The sequence below is a fragment of the Musca domestica genome, unplaced genomic scaffold, assembly GCF_030504385.1.
Source record: "Musca domestica strain aabys unplaced genomic scaffold, Musca_domestica.polishedcontigs.V.1.1 146, whole genome shotgun sequence".
Lineage (NCBI taxonomy): Eukaryota > Metazoa > Arthropoda > Insecta > Diptera > Muscidae > Musca > Musca domestica.
Window position 1 is genome coordinate 408,859 of NW_026712202.1, and position 16,964 is coordinate 425,822.

Genomic DNA, 16,964 nt, shown 5'->3' on the forward strand with positions numbered 1-16,964 from the left:
GGCGATTTTAGCGACATTTTTCACCGGAATTGTTCCAAATTTGGTATTTGAAATTCAAAGTGGATACTACAGCCTATGACAGAAAATTGTCCGTAAATGTCCACGACCTCGTATAGCCCCCATATAACGGCAACTCCTGATATTCGATATTTTGATGATTTTAGCGACATTATCACCGGAATTGTTTCAATTTTTTTTTTATTTGAAGTTCGTAATGGATATTACAGCCTATGACAGAAAATTGTCTTTGCAGGTCCACGTCTTCGTATAACCCTCATATATCGGTACCTCCCGATATTCGGTACTTTGATGATTTTAGCGACATTATTCACCAGAATTTTTTCAAGTTTGGTATTTGAAATTCGTATTGGATTCTACAGCCTACGACAGAAAATTGTCTGTGCAGGTATACGTCTTCATATAACCCTCATATAACAGTACCTCCCGATATTCGGTACTTTGATGATTTTAGCGACATTATTGTATGTGCAAGTCAACGTCTTCGTATAGCCCCCATATAACGGTATCTCCCGACATTCGCTTATGACAAAAGTTGCCTATGCAGGTCCACGTCGTCGTATAGACCCTAATATAACGGATACATTCGGTATTTTTAAGATTTTAAAATAATTTTTTAACGGATTTTCCAAATGCTGGAGGGTATTCAAAGTTCGGCTCGGCTGAAGTTTCAGCTGTTTTACTTGTTTGTTTTTAATTCGTTGAAATAGACATATATCCCAAAAGCTCCTAAAATAATACATATTTTTTAAATCTGTATTTATAAATATTTTTAAATAATCTATTTAAAATTCTCTTCTCTTTTCAGTCGCTGGCCACCAAGTACCACCATAAACAACAACAACAATAATATACGACGCAACAAATGGAAATTGCAACATGTAAATCATCAGCATCATTCCTATTATAATCCTCATCAGATGGGTCAACATTTAAGACCACCAGCCTACAATACCAATCACCACAATAGGATGATACATCAACAACAACAACAGCAACACCATCATCCACAGCAGCAGCCGCAGCAGCGACAGTCACCACAATCTATAGCATCGGAGCGGGGTAATAGTATTCGCAGAAATCGTTATCATGAAGAGGACACACAATACCAGCAACAAAACTATCCACACAATGTTGAAGTTAAAAAGGCGCTGGCATCAGCAGTCAACACAACAACGACAGGGCAACAAATGAAAGAGGCCAAGGATATTAGTGTGGGTGGTGGCCACAAAAACGACAACAATAATAATAGTAATACAACTTCATATTCAGAAACTGTTGCCGCTGATGGTAACAATTCCAATTGGATGTCATCGTCTTCTTCTTCGTCAACACCAGTGCCATCATCCGATTCTGTGGCAGCAGCTGCTGCAGCATCATCATCCCTGCAGACATTAAGTGGCGAAGACCAGATGGACGATGCAGCTGAGTTTTTAAGAATTCAGAAAAACCAACAGCAGCATCAACAACAGTCCCAACAGCAACCTATGACCACATTACCCGAATTAAGCCTGTAGTTAAGTATTTAAATTGTGAATTCCTTAAAAAAATATTTTTTGAAACAAAAAAAAATAACCAACCAATTATCCAAAACAAATTTTGTCATTAGAATATTTATAAGTTAACAAGAAAAGCAAAAAAATTATGCGCGTTATTTAGGCAAAGCAAAAGTGAACCAAAAAAAAAAAAAAAATCTATGATCGATCTACTCTGGGACGATGCAGGCATTATGAGCAGCTATGCAAAGGATCAAAACATTTTAGGGACATGGAAATTCAAAACCTGAAGTGTTTTAGTTGCGATAGATAGATAATCCTTAAAAAAAATTTAAAATTCCACAATTTTCAAATCGAATACAAAATTATTAAAAATATTTGCCTAAAGATTCGTATATAGCTTCGTTTATGGATGGTCATGATGCCTTTATTGTCCCACCACAAACAAAATTCATTCCCATTAAAGAAAAAAAAAACAAACCAAACAAGACGTCCGCTCAAATGAAAATCAACAAAGTTTGAAATGATATTAACGAAAATTCGAAATTATTTATATATGTAGTAATATATACGAACAAAAATTATAAGTATGTATATGCTCATTAATTATTAGAAAAATTAAAAACAAAAAATTAAATAATTTAGAGAAGAAAAACAACGCTCCTCTCAACAACATATCCGCCAACTGCATATCTCTATCTCTCTCTATTTCTCTTCTAAACAAAACCGTCAAACATTAAATAATTTACTATTATTGTTGTTGTTAGATAACCTAATGAAATCGGAAAACATAAAGATAAACATAACCTATAATTCATAATTAAGCTAATCGGTAGTTAGGTGGTGTTATACGAAAGGATATGATGAGAAGGGAGTCTCTTAGACTTTCAGAAGACGAACTGAAGGGAGTCTTTTAGACTTTCGTAAGTCGAGCTGAAGGGAGTCTTTATGAAAGAGCTAAGAGAGGAGTCTGTATAGATAAGCTGGAGCCCAGTGAGTCTCTATAGACGAGCAGCAGCCCAGGGAGTCTCTATAGATGAGCTCTGGCCCAGGGAGTCTCTATAGATGAGCTGGAGCCCAGGGAGTCTCTATAGACTAGCTGAAGCCCAGGGAATCTTTATAGACAAGCTGGAGTCTGTATAGACGAGTTGGAGCCCAGGGAGTCTCTACAGATGAGCTGGAGCCCAGGGAGTCTCTACAGATGAGCTGGAGCCCAGCGAGTCTCTATAGATGAGCTGGAGCCTAGCGAGTCTCTATTGATGAGCTGATGGTCAGGGAGTGTCAACAGACGACCTGAAGGTCAGGGAGTGTCAATAGACGAGCTGAAAGTGAGGGAGTGTCAACAGACGAGGAGTCTCAATAGACGAGCTGAAGGTCAAAGAGTCTCAATAGACGAGCTGAAGGGCCAGGGAGTCTTAATAGACGAGCTGAAGGTCAAAGAGTCTCAATAGACGAGCTGAAGGTCAGAAAGTCTTAATAGACGAGGTGAAGGTCAAAGAGTCTCAATAGACGAGCTGAAGGTCAGAAAGTCTTAATAGACGAGCTGAAGGCCCAGGAGTCTCAATAGACGAGCTTAAGGCCCGGGGGTCTCAATAGACGAGCTGAAGGCCCGGGGGTCTCAATAGACGAGCTGGTGTCCAGGGAGTCTGTATAGACGAGCTGGTGGCCAGGCAGTCTGTATAGACGAGCTTATTCCCAATGGATGATAATTATCCCCACTGATTGATAATTTATGCATATTCCTGGATAATTGTTCCACGTTGGAAAACTTATCCTCATGTCTGGATAATTTAATAAATTTGGGAGTATATTTTATCTACATTGGGTTGTGTGACATATATCTCATGATATCTTTTCGTATAACTCCTGAAACCAAATCCCACATTATTCCGAACTGCTTATTAGTCTCTGTAATTAAACAGGAATTACAACAATAATAATTGTTGATCTGCCATTGCAACTTGTAGTTGAAAGCTATTTTAAGGATACAACTCCTTTGCAGGCTTATGCGTAACAACTAACGCATATCTCTCCTACAAATAACGTCTTACTCTAATCTCTATATATAAACATACATATAACATGCTCTATATTAACAACTAAAGTAACTAAATTATGCTTAATAAAAAAACAACACTAAAATATGAAAATGTAATGAAAAACAATTTAACTACCCCTGGTTTAGAATTTTCAAACGATTTCAAAATATGTAATATTAATTGGCATTAATTCATAATTTTCCACACACACACATTCAAAGAACCTTTTTGAACTATTAAATTTAAAAATAAGCAAACAAACAAATCCTATATACTATTTCTCCTTCTAAACTTCGAGCAATTGGTTTATGTGTAGAAAAATAAAATAAAAAATTAACAAAACGAAACCAACAATTACTAAACATAACTATATATGTTGTTTAAAACTAAGACTGTTTACAAAATAATTAAAAACCAATTACATATATAAATGGAGGCAAAGTTTAAATAAATTAAAAAAAATTGTGTTGCAAAAAAAGAATTAGTTTTTGCCAGTTGTTAAATTAATTTTACCAACATAGAAAAAAAAAAACAGAAAAGAAAAAAACTACCAGCTACTTTGCTATAATTAATAAGTTGTAATTACATATATGTTTTAATAAAAATAAAAAATATCCCACAACGTTTAAAAGTGTTAATGGATTTTTCTTTAGAATAAATAAATATTATCTATATTTCTTTTCCCCTTCGTCTTCTTGCCATTTTCTATAGATATATATAATGTATGTATTTATGTATTCAATTTAATTATTTCTTGGCAATATTTTCTATAAACGTTTATATATTTATTTTTCTACATTTATTTTAATTTAAATTGGTAATAATGTATTGTAAAATAGAAAATAATTTTTTAATAAAATTAAAAATTTAAAAGGAAAAAAGAGAAAATACTGTTTTATTTTTATAAATTGCAAACGGGGTGAAGCTTATTAGTAAACTGAACTATTAAAACTGCCTGAACAGCTTGTCATAGCTGAACAAGGTAAAATCGACGACTTCCATGACTGCAAGATCAGCTCTGATTCATCCAGATTTAATTACTTATACAGGGTGGGATGAAAAAACTGCAACCAACTTCAGACTGCTGTCATTTCTAAGCCAGTCGTCCGACAGCTGTTAAAATTCTTCCAGTGACAGTTTGTTTACAAGCGTACAAAAGCATTTTGGTTAGAATTTTCCAGAAAAATAGTTATTCGTGATGGAATTCAAGCGTGATAGTGTGATTTCTTTATATTTGGCTGGAAAACCACAAGTGACTATCGTTAGAGCACTCCACCATTAAAATGTGAATAAATCTTTTGTGTCTCGTACCATCGCTCGTTACCGTGTTACTGGTAGCGTAGTCCGACGTCAAGGAAGTGGACTTCAGAAAACAGCAACATCAGCAGAAATGGTTCGAAAAGTAAAGAAGCGACTTAATCGAAACCGGCGTCGCAGTGGCCGAAAAATGGCTCGTGAGCTGAACATGTCGCCATATTCCATTCGGCAAGTATTTAAAAATGAGCTCGGGATAAAGACATTGAAATTCCAAAATGTGCAAGATCTTATACCACAAAAGAAAGAAAGTAGACTCAAAAGGGCTAAAGAGTTGCTTCGCTTGGCCGAAAGTGGTGAACTGCCGAATTTGGTTTTCTCCGATGAGAAAACATTCGTTGTCCAGCAGTTTGTAAACAAACAAAATGATCGTGTTTACTTGCCAAAGAGGTCAGCTGAAAATGTGCAACTTCGGTTGGCCACCAGAACTCAAGCACCGGCCATGGTAATGGTGTGGGCCGCCATAACAGCCGATGGTGGCTGTCCGCTCGTATTAATCGACCTTGACATCAGAATAAATGCCGAATATTATTGCGAAAATGTTCTGGAGGGTGCAATTAAGCCTTGGGCACGCAAACATTTTGGCCGCAGACCTTGGACATTCCAACAGGACTCAGCACCATCGCACTCAGTACCCAAGAATGGTTACAAAATGAGGTTCCTCGCTTCATTTCCAGCGCACAATGACCACCAGAATCTCCGGATACCAATTCATTGGACTATTGTGTCTGGAGTATTTTGGAAAGCAAGGTTGGCACTAAAAAATGCCAATGTGTTGTTCACTTCAAGCAAGCGCTTCGCCGGGAATAGCCCAAATTACGCAGATGCTATTTCAATAAAATGTAAAAATTATGGCATTTGACTTTGTTAAATTTTTTATATATCACCCTGTATATTGCTTAAAATTTTATAATCTGTGCTGACATTGAGCTTCTGAAAAACTGCAACCCCTTCTTGTAGTCTTAGTTGTGTTTATGCCTCTGCAATCATACAGGATCCGTGATTTTTTTCGTAATTCACTATTTCCAGTCACTATCCACTATTAAAGTCATTTCAAATAAGCATTCCCATCCCCGCATTTTCTGTAAATTACCTCGTCAAATTTCTATGCATGAAAAACAGTTCCCATCTCTGATTTTGTGTGTATACAATGGATTTATGAATATAGATTTTGACAATGAAATGTTGTCAAATGTATAAATTTGAAAATGACTTTACTTTTTTAGTTCTACCATGGCTAGTACTTTTCTCTGCAATTTTGTGTAACCTATAAACCTTTGTACGGATTCCGAGGAATCTTCATCCGAAAATTTACGAAAGCGTTGAAGAGAGGGGAACTTGCCACCTTTATTTTTGTTACTTTTCTATGTAAACTTTCAAAACGCCGATACACCAACTTTGAAAAAATTGCAAGTATTGAGGTCTACCTGTTTGGCTTGTAATGTCAGAATTAGTATCAAAACAATTGAAAATCAAACAACTTGTTGCATATATTTTGAATAAATAATTGAAAAACGCGATAACTGAATGAAAGGTCAACACTTCTTTTCAAAATCATGTACTATATATCTCTAAAGGATTATTTCGCTACAAAAACTCAAGATTTTGTCGATGCATACGTTGAAATAAACATTTTGAAAAGACCCGAATTGTACCATGGGTACAATGATATCAAGGTAGGGCTATGACATCATATGATTTTAATTTTTTTATTTTCTTGGCTTAATGTGCAAGAAAACGAATACATAATCAAATAAAGATGATTTGATTATGTATTCGTTTTCTTTTCAATAACAAAAAGTTTGTTTAGAAAATATTCAAATTCGGATGTTTTCAAAATGCTTATTTCATCGTATGCATTGACAAAATCTAGAGTTTTTGTAGCGATATAATCCTTTAGGGGTATATAGAACCTGGTTTTGAAAAAAAGTGTTGACCTTTCATTCAGTTTTCGCGGTTTTCAATTATTTATTCAAAATTAATGCAACAAGTTGTTTGATTTTTTGTTTTTTTGTTTTGATACTAATTCTGACATTACAAGCCAAACAGGCAGACAAGTTGGCCTACCTTCTCTTCATTGTACCATGATTGTACCATGCTTAAAACTAATAAAATACAGCTCAAGGATGTGGATCCGAATTATTCGAAAAGTTGTTCACATTTATTTGAATAAGTTAAAACGCGTGAAAGATGAAAGAATTTCCTGCACTTCTTTCAAAAATTGGATCCAAATGTTTTATAATTCACTTCCATAGTACGGGCACACTATGAAGTTTTTTTAATGGTTTGGATAATATTTTGTTTTTGAAAACAATTAAGTCGGACCAATTCAGAAAAAATGTAATTATCTGGAAACTTTAGCATACCTTTTTATTGTACCGATTCAGAGGAGAAGGATATAAAGATTTTCATTAGCCTGAAAGTGATGATGCACAAGCACCTTGGAAACATGACATGTCATATTTTGTGACATCATAAAGGGATATCAGAGCCACACTCATATCCTGGCTTCTTATTTGCTAATAATATGATATTACTATGTCATGCTATGATGCCATGCTGCTTATGTATCATGACTTCAAGGCTTTAATTAATAAGCCTATAACAATAGCACAACAAGGCCAGGGCCCATATTTTAGGTCGAATTCATTGAGAAGGGTAGAGAAACAGGTTATATCTTGGAAGTATTCGGTCATATCACGTTTTAGATCGAGGATTCAATTTAATAAAGCCCATGGCTCAATAAGAAAGGTTGCTCAACTTCAAAGAAACAAGAAAAATGCAACTCTGTGCTGGGGGTTATAGTGTCAAATAGACTTTTAAATATGCAATAGTTGGTTTTGTTTATTTTTAATTTTTTTTTTAAAAAAATTCTTATATTCGCGAAACAAGAATGGAACTTTGGGATAATTTTACAAGATTGATTCTACAAAAGTAGGACAATACAGTTTTATCCCAATATTGTGCAATGTGTTGCCCATTAACATCGAAAGTATGCATTTATTTTCCAACCAAATTTGAAATAATTTCAAATTTTTGTATTTTTTATTGAAAACAATACACACACATACACAAAATTTGTATATGTTTTGACAGAATAAGGGCACCAAAAGAAAGAAAAATGTATTCAGGGGGTAGCTTTGTTCTACCTTTTGTAAATCTGCCATGAAAAAACCCATCTCTCTTTGTCTTTCTATTGTCTGGTCCTGTGTAAACGCAGAGTAAACGTACTACAAGATCATTGGTTTTGACACACCCTGCTTTTTAAACTCGATTTATATAAACCTAGCATACGTTAGGATTCCACCTTCAAATCCCTATCTTTACCAGCCGGTTTGTTTTGATTCTTCTTCTACGTTCTTTTTTTTTTTGAACCAAAATTAAATTTAACTCTGTTTATATCAATCAATTTCCTAAAAAAATCACATTGGAAATTACTTAGAATTATTATCAATAATTCATTTCAATTTGGGGTACAACCTGACCTTTTGTATTCTGATGATCGCCAAATTAGCTCTCTACAATAAGAAGGAGTTCGCTGGATAGCCAAATATATATATATATCTTACATTCGTCGTTGTTTTTCCAAACAAAATCAAAATGAGACGAGCCCAGAAATTAAAAATCCAAGTCATACAAAAGGAGCAAATGCAATTGGTTAAAATAGAAAAGACGCTGGAAGAGCTATTGGGAAACATCAATGAATCAATTAACACCTTGAAGGTAAGGACACAGATGAAGACAATTAAGATTTGTTTTAAAATTCATATCTTTAGGTGGAAGAATTACAATTGAAATCCAATTTAGTTGAGCTCTACACCTCCTCTCGTGAAAATGGGAATCCTACAACATCGTCGCAGGCCCTTGCAACAACTAAAATTGACACCCCATCAGCTATATTTTCAACTTTACCCATTGATTCCATGTCGGAACAGGTTGCCATAGACGATGGTATCAATAAGCAATTATTGGATTTGGAATCGTTGTTAGTGCCTATGAAAAGAAAAGCTGTAGCAGACAGTGAAGAAGAGGAGGAGGAAGAAGATGACACTGATACCGAAGAGGATATGGAGGATGAAGAATTTGTGATGGAATAATTTGGAAATGTATGTAGAAATATACATATTTTTGTGTATATATAAGAGGGTGGCAATGAAGACACTGACTCCGAAGAAATTATGGACGATGAAGAATTTGTGGTGGAATAATTTAGAAAAGTTTGCATATAAAAGTACATAAAGCCTAAATTGAAAAATTGGCGCTTAGATTGCGAAGGGCATATTGAGAACCGTTTTGAAAATGGAACCACATACAGTCCTTGCACATACCGAAGCCCAAATTTCTCAATTCATGGGCTTCTAAACTCCGAAAATAGACCCTTTTTTCTCATTGCTTCTAAGGCCCACCAAGAGTCTAAATCAAGTTTTCGGTTTGACTTAGGCCAAAAAAATTAATATATTGGAGGGACAAGACCTGTATTTCCATGGAGTAATATCGCTGTACTAATAGAAATATAATGTAGAAAGTTTAGAATTGAAACTTGTTTGAAATGCAATGAAAGTAATTTCGATATTTTAAGGATAACCAAATTAACGGCCAAAACTTCACCTCAGGCACACTGTTTGAATAAGGAAAGCAATCTTTTAATATATTTACCAAAATTCTCGTTCAAATTTGTATACACCGTTTAATAAGGGTTTAAGGCCCTAGGTCTCTTTAGACCAAATCTATAGAACCGATCTAGCGATGTCCGTCGTACGTCTGGCTGGTGCGCTCGATAACTCTCGAAGGTAGTATCCGATTTGATCCAAAGTTGGTACTTCGTAATATTATTGTCAAACTTTGATCGAGTTCGGAGATGGGCACTATCGGTCCACTCCTTCTGTTACCTCCTACACAAAATGTCAAAATTTTCAAAGAAAATAATTTATTGCACAGAAAGAGAAAGGATAATCCGATTTTGCTCCAACTTTGCGAATCCAAAAATTTTCATCAGTTTAGGTCATGTGCGAAAATGGACAATACGGTCCACTATATCAGGTACCTCCCCCACAAAGGTCGAAAATAATAAAATAGTTTACTGCACAGAAAGAGAAAGTTCTAGGTCTGTTGAAAAAATGGACAATATCGGCCCACCCCATCAAGTATCACCCCCACAAATGGTAAACAATTTTGAATAATGAAAACAATTATAAAATCTGAAATAACCATCCGGTTCTCTTTATATTTCACACATCCCATTTATTCTACTAACACAAGATTTGCTGTTAAGATGGAATATATCGGTACACTCTTTCTGGTACCTCCATCACAAAGGTTTCTTCTAGGGTTTTTTCACAGAAATTTTGCTTTTATTTTACGTCCCCCATGACTGATAAGACATCATCATAGTGACCCAGTGTTTGCGTATGGATCTAAATTGGAGTAACACTATGAAAACCTCCAAAATATCCAAATAACTGAGACTGTTGTTATAATAATATATATTTATTTATTATAGTCATTATTGCGAGTAAGGTATACAATATAAGGACATGTGTATTTATAAGTATATAATTACAAAGCGTTATTTATTAAAAAGTGAACGTATTACATACAATCATAAAATAAATAGCAAAAAAAATACAAAGAATATGCCAAAAGGAGATCAAATTTTAAGTAAAGTAATTTTGGATAATTTGAAAAAGGAATATTTTTTTAAATAATAATACGAAAAAGTAGTTTTCGGTTATTTCTATAAGTAATACATTTTATTAAGATTAATATTTTATAAATCATTATTTTGTTAACTTTTGTATTTTAATAATAATAAAAAAATGGTATAAACCAACACTTTAGTTGTCATAATTTACAATAATATTTAGGTTACCTACTAAATACACTATTTTACAATCATGAAATAAATACTAAAGGAAATGTTAAATAAAACTTTGGTAGAAAAAAAATGCAAATTTGTTCATTATGTTTCCATTGGGGAATTGAATCGGAAATTTACACAAATATATGGTTAAAAGGCAAGTAGAGATCAGAATAAACAAAAAAGGCAAGTAGAGATCAGAATAAGTTTTGTTTTCGCCAAAAGTTAGTGTTCGGGAATCTCATAGGATTGAAATGGACTGGCTAAATTGTATTTATAACTTATTGTTTCGAGATAACAGGGATAACTTATAATTAAATGAATACGTTAAATATTGGTTTGTACAATTTCATCGGTTGTAAAATAAAAATACTGAATCTCATCTACCAATTTTATGGAATTTGAATGCAAACATTAGCAACCGTTGTATAGCTTAACTTTTTCAACTCTAAAGACATTGGAACGGCTTCGTGGTTATTTTCGGAATGTCTAACTCTCACTACCACCAATCTATGGCGCAGATAAATACATTAATATAGAATTCTTTAAAAATAATAATAAATACTATAGACTAGATAGAATTGTAGATCAATATAATATATGGTTAAGATTAATTGTCCATTATTCTCCATGTTTTTGTTTTTTTTTTTTTTAATTATTCACATTGATAAAGTAAAGAAATAAAGAGGTCAGCAAATTTTAGTTTTATAATAGAGATTGTTCCAGCATTATTCTCTCAAAACCATTTGGTGGAGGATAATGGAAATTATCTAAAATTATGTCCAAAATAGCACCATTACCAACTGAAAGATAAAGAAATAGAACGCGTTTATTAATATATTTAAAAAATATTAAATTAATAAAAAATAAGTTAAATAAAGTGATTAAATATTTTTTAAAGAAAAGATCTTAATTCTGAAATAGCTTCAAATTTTAGAATAAATTTAGATTTGTTCTAATTGGTCAAGTTCGCTGCACGAAAGTTGCTCTGCGGTATTTTGGCCCATTCTGGCGAAGCGCTTGCTTGAGGTGATCGACACTTTGGTATTTTTTAGTGCCAACCTTGCTTTCCAAAATACTCCAGACACAATAGTCCAACGGATTGGTATCCGGAGATTTTGGTGGCCATTGTGCGCTGGAAATGAAGCGAGGAACCTCATTTTGTAACCATTCTTGGGTGGCGCTTGCTGAGAGCGATGGTGCTGAGTCCTGTTGGAATGTCCAAGGTCTGCGGCCAAAATGTTTGCGTAGCCATGGCTTTAATACACCCTCCAGAGCGGAGAGCGACCATCGGCTGTTATGACGGCCCACACTATCACCATAGCTGGTGCTTGAGTTCTGGTGGCCAACATGATCATTTGGTTTGTTTACAAACTGCTGGACAACAATTTTTTTCTCATCGGAGAAAACCAAATTCGGCAGTTCACCACTTTCGGCCAAGCGAAGCAACTCTTTAGCTCTTTTGAGTCTATTTTCTTTCTGTTGCGTTGCAAGTTCTTGCACTTTTTGGAATTTCAAAGGCTCATTTTTCAAGATTTTCCGAATGTTATTGAAAATGGGCTATGTAGGTCCACGTTTTGGTATAGCCCCCACATAATGGTACCTTCCGATATTCTGTATTTTGATGATTTTAGCGACATTATTCACCGGAATTGTTTTAAATTTGGTATTTGAAGTTCGTAATCGATACTACAGCCTATGACAGAAAATTGTCTAAACAGCTCCAGGACTTCGAATAGGTCCCATATATCAGTACTTCCCTATATTCGGTATTTTGGTGATTTTACCATTATTGACCGGAATTGTTTCAAATTTGGTATTTGAAGGTCGTAATGGATGCTAAGTTCGTAATAGGTACTACAGCCTATAGCAGAAAATTGTCTGTGCAGGTCCACGTCTTCGTATAGCTCCCATATGATGGTACCTCCCGATATTTGGTATGTTGATGATTTTAGCGACATTATTCAACGGAATTGTTTCAAATTTGCTATTTGAAGTTCGAAATGGATACTACAGCCCAAGACAGAAAATTGTATGTGCAGGTCCCCGTCTTCGTATAGCCCACATACAACGGTGACTCTCGATATTCGGTATTTTTATGATTTTAGCGACATTATTCACCGGGATTATTTACAATTTGGGATTACAGCATAATCATATGCTTTCGTTGCAGTACCTGCTTGGGTGTTACCGTGAGAGTCATCCCAACCATCATATGGTGGATAACTCTCCCCCACCCAGGCGTGTCAGGAAGGACATACATGATCTAGAGAGGGAGGTCCAGCGCTACAAGAGAGAGCCTCTAGATCAAGAAGCCTATCAGGCAGGTCTGAGTGGCATTCACACATGCAGTCGCGGATGCTATTAGCAGTTATAAAGTGAATGCCGTCCTCGGAGTCCACTCCCCATCCATTGCAGCCGAAGAACGTCAGCTGCCTAGACAAAACAGGGTAGTTTTGGCGCAATTACGTTCAGGATGGTGTAGTCGTCTCAATTCGTATTGGGCACGAATTGATGAAGATGTGCGTGACGCCTGCCCGGCGTGCGATACAGGCCCGCACAATACGCTACACCTTTTTAATTGCTCAGCCAAACCTACCCAACTCACTCCAGAAGATCTCTGGATACAGCCCGTTAAAGTAGCCGAATTTCTAAACCTGGAGCTGGAACCAGATTAGCAGAACGCAAACACATACATGTACTACTGCTACAACAACAACAACAACAACAACAATTTGGTATTTGAAGTTCGTAATGGAGAAAACAGCCTATGACAGAAAATTGTCTGTGCAGGTCCACGTTTTGGTATAGTCGCCAGATAACGATACCTCCCTATATTTGATATTTTGATGATATTAGCTACTTTATTCACCTTATTTTTTCAAGTTTTTTATGTAAATATTGTAATGGCTTATGACAAAAGTTGTCTACTCAGGTCCATATCTTCTTATAGGCCCCGATATAACGGCTATATTCGATATAACGGTTATTTTAAGATTTGAACAGAATTTTTACCGGATTTTATTTTTTGAAAATATTCAAATTTGTTTCAAATTTGTTAGGGTATTTAAAGTTCGGCCCTGTCGAAGTTACTGCTTTTTTACTTGTTTATCGTTATGATGATATCAAGAGGTTCGAAGTAAGTTCTTGCCTAATCATAACTTAAAAAATCTCCTTGTAAAGGATATCTATTGAATAATATGTTTTAGAGAATATTTGTAAAGGGAAATACTCAACTCAATCGATGTGCACCATAAAAGGTAGAACCCTGCAAAAATTTGCATAAAATTTCCTATTCCCTATGTTAGTCAAGTAAGCACCTAAAATATGTTTCGCAGCACAAGACAGTGTGAAAGTCGAAGAAATAAGAGATTAATCTAGGTACATCATCTTCACTACCATATATTGCAAAATAAAGGCTTGTGGCTTCACGGTAATTTGGCCATCTGATCAAATTCTGAAGTCCCAGATTTTCAGTAGGTGAGATTCGTTAAGCTAGAGCATTTCTTTACTTTGGTATTAGTAATAGGTGTGTCTGGTTATCGCAAATTTGTAATAATTGTTGCAAATTTTTAACTTTGAAGTCGTCTGATAACGCTAAAGTTAAACATATAAGAACGATTAAGTATAGGGCTTTCGACAATTTTTGCTGTACAAATTTCTTCTTGCATCTTTCTTCCAGTGATTTATATTTGAACAAGCAATTTTAAAAAAATCTTTTTTTGAAAACCGGTAGCCAAGTTCTTTTGTTTTTCCTCTCATTTTAATTTTGTACGTGTTTCATTTCATTTTATGGCGGACAAATTACTTCGTTTTGTCAAATAATGTTTTTATAGGAGTTCCTTCCATATGTTTACTTTTCTCAAAAAGAAGCTCCCGGACAATCCCTGCTCAAAAGTAACCAGACCAACCTACTTTCGTTCACAGACTGAGATAGATTACTCTAACGTTACCAATTTCATTTCGAAAATTATACCACCAATACTTACCATATATAACCGGAAAAACAGTACTGGCTTTGACATTTTGAAATGGTGCCTCCAATTTTTTACCATTAAAATAGAAATTCAGCTCAATATGATCGAATGACACTCCAACAATATCACCTTCATCGGGAAATTGGTTTTCATTTGTTCGTTCCTTGTTCGGTATACTGCTACCTTCCTGAGTTGAATCTTTTATTTCTACACCGCCATCACTGCGACCGGTTGTCAGCAGCAAATCTTCATTGATGTCCTCAATACCTATTAGACCCGGTACTGAGGTACCATTTATTATAACATCACCGCCATTACCAATGGTTTTTGTTGGTTCATTTGTTGTGGCCACAACCGGACCATATTCTTCACCATTGTGACGCGTGACATTATCGGAACATAGGCACCAACTTTCCTTATCCAGACCACCGTATTTTTTATCTAAATCTGCTTGGCGTGTCGCCAAACCAACGGACCAAATTCCCTTCTGTTGGATTTTCACTTCGAAATATGATTTCGATTGGACCAATGGAGCTGTGCCCAAAGCACCTCCAGTACCCGTAATCCGTAGATAATTGGACAGCAGTATGACTTCAGTGCCTGTTGGGAGATAACATTGTTGTTGCATTTATAATGGATATTTTCTTATCATTCATTATTTTTTTCTTTCATACCAGCATTTGCAACATCCAAATGAATTTCAGGCTCTTTAACTCGATTCACCACGGTTTTATTTGACTGGTGTATACTGCCATTTAAACAAGACCGTAGGCAACAGAACATTTTCCTTTGTTTTTGTTATTTTTTGTAAGTTTAATTGAATACTTTTTTATATATTTGTCTTAATTATTTATCAGCTGAATTCACCAATCTGTTTGTTTTGCAAATAAATATCGAATTGAATTATCGATAAGTCACTAATCGAATTATTTTACAAAAATATACTATCTTTCGCAATTGGCATATTGGTACTAATTAGTACAATTTTCTCCTATATCTTAAGAATACACCATGGTAGAAGTAATAGGTAGACGCATCGACACAGCTGTTGGGACAATGAACTGTCAAACCAATTTTGGAATTGAAAATGTTGAATGAAAATGTATTTAAATTTGTAAAAATTGTTGAAAAACGCGAATTATAATAACCTCCGAATGACGAATAAGAAAACATATGAAGATCTACTTATATTTGAAAAAACATTTAAATTTTTTTGACATATCAATGCTCCCAAACGTTGATGCATCTACCTGTATTCTTCTGCCATGGAATACACCTAAGTCTGTTTTTACACTTGTAAAAAAGACATTGATCTTATACAAAAAATGGGTGATTTGTTCCTAATCTCTAAAACCTATTAAAATTAGTGAGAAACAAGAATTTTTATTTTTTTCTTTACCAAACACGTCTTATTGCATTAACAGTTCACAAAATATTAACACGTTTCAATTGCTCTGACCAGTAAATTTTATTGAATGCACATAGTGCTATTCACATTTGCTTTGACCAGTAAAAATTGTTTGTACGCGCTAAAGGGGAATTCCTTAAAACTTTAAGCTAGTGTTCGCAAACTATCGATGGTTTCAGACTTTTTTCTTTCATAAATACTTTTTTGTGATATGAACATACTTCGCAAAAATTAAATTTGACAAAAAAATTTAAGTACATAAAATTTCAAATCTTGCTAAATGGAATAAAATCGTGTAAATAAATTAAAAATATTCAATTTTCAAACCGTGTTATATCAAAACCGGGTACAAAAAGACCATGTAAAAACAGACTTAGGTGTATATCAATTATGAATTCAAAATGAAATACGAAAAAGATAATTTTTCTCGAATTTGCGAAGTTAGGTAAGGTTAAAGGTTGCGCGTTTGTACAAACAAACCACTCCTCTTGAGACCTATTGGTCCATTGTGTTTATCATAATTTAAAGAAGATATGAGAACAGAACAAGCAAAAAAGCTGTAAGTTCGGCCGGGCCGGAATTTGAATACCCTCCACCATTTGGAACGAATTTAGCAATTATCAAAAATAATAAAATCCGATAAAACTTCTGTTAAAATCTTACCGAATGTAGCTATTAGATTAGGGTCTTTACGACGACATGAACCTGCGTAGGTAACATTTGTCATAAGCCATTACAATATTCAAATGCGAAACTAAAAAAAATCGGTTATAATGTCGATAAAATCAAAATACCGAATATCGGGAGGTACCCTTATATGGGGGCTATACGAAGACGTGGACCTGCACAGACAAT

General features: G+C 34.7%; 3 protein-coding genes across 8 annotated transcripts in view; 2 read left to right on the forward strand and 1 right to left on the reverse strand.

Annotated features, from left to right (window-relative positions):
* The window catches only part of LOC101891252 (extracellular sulfatase SULF-1 homolog), a 346,652-nt gene extending 342,306 nt beyond the window's left edge, over window positions 1–4,346 (forward strand). For all 6 annotated transcript variants that reach the window (XM_059119415.1, XM_059119418.1, XM_059119417.1 and 3 more), the window contains one exon: window positions 827–4,346. In XM_059119415.1, coding sequence (XP_058975398.1) covers window positions 827–1,535 — 709 coding nt within the window. In that variant the 3' untranslated portion in view covers window positions 1,536–4,346. The remainder of the gene's footprint in view (window positions 1–826) is intronic.
* Window positions 4,347–8,175: 3,829 nt separating this feature from the next.
* LOC101891722 (uncharacterized) lies at window positions 8,176–9,268 on the forward strand. Its single transcript, XM_005189831.4, has 2 exons — window positions 8,176–8,590; window positions 8,644–9,268. Exons 1-2 carry the CDS (start codon window positions 8,468–8,470, stop codon window positions 8,962–8,964), a joined length of 444 nt encoding a protein of 147 aa, XP_005189888.1. The 5' UTR covers window positions 8,176–8,467; the 3' UTR covers window positions 8,965–9,268.
* Window positions 9,269–11,357: 2,089 nt separating this feature from the next.
* On the reverse strand, window positions 11,358–15,606 carry LOC101891079 (SPRY domain-containing protein 7). Its single transcript, XM_005189827.4, has 3 exons — window positions 15,376–15,606; window positions 14,714–15,301; window positions 11,358–11,527 (listed from the first exon to the last, which is right to left on the reverse strand). The coding sequence occupies exons 1-3, from the start codon at window positions 15,482–15,484 to the stop codon at window positions 11,430–11,432; spliced, it is 795 nt and encodes a 264-aa protein (XP_005189884.1). The 5' UTR covers window positions 15,485–15,606; the 3' UTR covers window positions 11,358–11,429.
* Between the last annotated feature and the right edge of the window lie 1,358 nt (window positions 15,607–16,964).